The sequence below is a fragment of the Aplysia californica genome, unplaced genomic scaffold (genome assembly GCF_000002075.1).
Source record: "Aplysia californica isolate F4 #8 unplaced genomic scaffold, AplCal3.0 scaffold01803, whole genome shotgun sequence".
NCBI lineage: Eukaryota > Metazoa > Mollusca > Gastropoda > Aplysiida > Aplysiidae > Aplysia > Aplysia californica.
This window is the reverse complement of record NW_004799073.1, coordinates 29,960-32,619: the sequence shown is the minus strand read 5'-3', so window position 1 is coordinate 32,619 and position 2,660 is coordinate 29,960. Positions and strand designations below refer to the sequence as shown.

Sequence of the window (2,660 nt, the reverse complement as noted above, 5' to 3'; positions counted from 1 at the left end):
GGGTGTTGTTTTTACTTTTTTACAGATTTCAACGGGTCATTTCCCACGCCAGGAGAGGGATAGCAGTGTCGGCAACAGTCAGGCGTTGACCTTGGGGGCTGTGAGCGACAGTGAGGCGTTGACCTTGGGCGCTGTGAGGCAGCTTCAGAAGCAGCTCGGTGACCTTGAGCAGCAGCTGGTACATCAGGAGGTCAAAGGGCGCGAGCAGGCACGGCCGTTGTCGGCGGTTGTAGCGTCAGGTCAAGGTCAGACGCAGAATGTCCCTGACCTTCTCTGCAGAAGAGACGGAGAGGAAATGACCTTTGTGGTCACTGAGGCTGAAGACAAAATGTCAAGGTCAGGAAAGAATCCTGGAATGGTGGCATCCGGCGTTCATCTGTCTGCGAGGGAAAGAAGGAGGCAGAAACAAGCTGGAAAACTGTGGAGCACCCATCCAAGGAAATGGCTCTTGACAAATGAAGTTCCAGAAGAATCCGCTCCAGGAAGCTGTTTAGGGAACGATTCTCCACAGGAACTGACAAAAGCGACCGATCAAACTCCACCGGTGGCTGGGGCAAACCCACCGTTTCTGGCAAGTTCTGGTTTTTCTCATTCAGAAAATGACGCGGGAAGTCGCTCAACTTCAAAGACTTTGTTATCCCCGCGGAAAGTTGAGCTGACCTTTGCTGGGGAGGACAGAAAAAATTCCACCCATCTTAGACAGTCCATCAGGTTGGTGTTATTATTGATTGTTTTTTTAAATTCAGGTATTTGGCATTTACCAAATTGTAACGTTCTTTTTTCCTTGAAATCCCTATCTTTAATTTTACTTGATGAACAGTTGTCCATGACAGCATCATCTGATATTTAATGTTCTATATTCTGTGTTGTAGATAGAGTTCTCAAAGGGAGATTAGCGCTCTTATTGTCTTAGCTGCTGTTGGTTTGAGTTATAGCGAGTCCAAATTGTGTACACTCTTTACAGATGAGCGGATGCAAGTCTCCGACAAATGCCACTGTGCCACGTGACGTTTGTGCGACTTGACGGTAGTGCGTTGTGACGTTTGTGCGTTGTGACATTTGTGCGTTGTGACGTTTGTGTGATGTGATGTTTGTGTGATGTGATGTTTATGATGTTTGTGTGACGTGATGTTTGTGTGACGTGATGTTTGTGTGACGTGATGTTTGTGTGGAGTGACGTTTGTGTGACGTGATGTTTGTGTGATGTGATGTTTATGTGATGTGATGTTTGTGTGACGTGTTGTGTGACGGGACGTTTGTGTGACGTGATGTTTGTGTGGTGTGACGTTTATGATGTTTGTGTGGTGTGACGTTTATGATGTTTGTGTGATGTGACGTTTGTGTGACATGACGTTTGTGTGATGTGACGTTTGTGTGACATGACGTTTGTGTGACGTGACGTTTGTGTGACCTGACGTTTGTGTGACGTGATGTTTGTGTGACGTGATTTTTGTGTTGTGTGACGTTTATGTGATGTGATGTTTGTGTGACGTGACGTTTGTGTGACATGACGTTTGTGTGACGTGACGTCTGTGTGACGTGATGTTTGTGTGGTGTGATGTCTGTACGACGTGACGTTTGTGTGACGTGGTGTTTGTGTGGTGTGACGTTTGTGTGATGTGATGTTTGTGTGACGTGGTATTTGTGTGATGTGATGTTTGTGTGACATGACGTTTGTATGACGTGACGTTTGTACGACGTGACGTTTGTGTGAGTCATGCTTGCAGCTGTTGAGGAAATGTCGTCAGTCGCTAAATGTAGTCAGTTTGGTCTTGTCTATCATTTATAACTGCTGTTTAGTTTTGCTTTGGCAGCAACACCCTGACTGTCTGACTGTCTTGTGTGGTTTTGTACATCGAGTAAAACAAAAACAACGGAACATCGGGTTTTAAGGTACGAAATATACCAGTAAATCACATTAACCTAGATTGTATATATATATATAGGCCTATAATATATATATATAAACATTCATATATATCTTCAGGTTGATCAAGTCGGAACTGGGCAAAGTGCACCACATAGAGGGCGCCAGGAAAGCTGAACTGGAGAGAAGAGAGCTGATTTTCTCCGAGAAAGGTGTGTTAACTGAAACGCAATAGCCCTAGTTGAAAAAACACAATGGTGACCTCAGACTTTGGTGGTTACTCTGCCCAAGTTGATGGCAGCATCACCAAAAGTTCCAGATCCCAAAACAGACATTGTCGAACATGCCTCTCCATTCATCACCAAAAATTCCACATCCCAAAACAGATATATGTTGAACACAGTTCGCCTTTCATTTCTCAACTGGAATGCTCTAAAAAATCCCAGCTATTATTCTGGTGTTTCCCTGTCAAGCATTTGTTGAGGTTTTCCAAATAAGTTTCCCTTGGTCTGCCCCTGCCTTGTTTGCCCTCTGTTTTCCCAGTAAGAGCCAGATGTTGAAAACCTTCATGTGGAGTCGAGTTTCTTAGAACGTGCTTTTGTGGCTTCTTACTAGTACATGTGTGGACGGATCATGGGGACTTGTTACTTGTGTGGACGGATCATGGGGACTTGTTACTTGTGTGAACGGATCATGGGGACTTGTTACTTGTGTGGACGGATCATGGGGACTTGTTACTTGTGTGAACGGATCATGGGGACTTGTTACTTGTGTGGACGGATCATGGGGACTT

At 44.9% G+C, this 2,660-nt stretch overlaps 1 protein-coding gene across 1 annotated transcript in view; it reads left to right on the top strand.

Annotated features, from left to right (window-relative positions):
• The window catches only part of LOC101852822, a gene marked incomplete at its 5' end in the record, with an annotated part of 25,973 nt that overhangs the window by 2,185 nt on the left and 21,128 nt on the right, over positions 1–2,660 (top strand). The window contains 2 exon segments of the mRNA XM_013091000.2: positions 26–711; positions 1,988–2,079. Coding sequence (XP_012946454.2) covers positions 296–711; positions 1,988–2,079 — 508 coding nt within the window.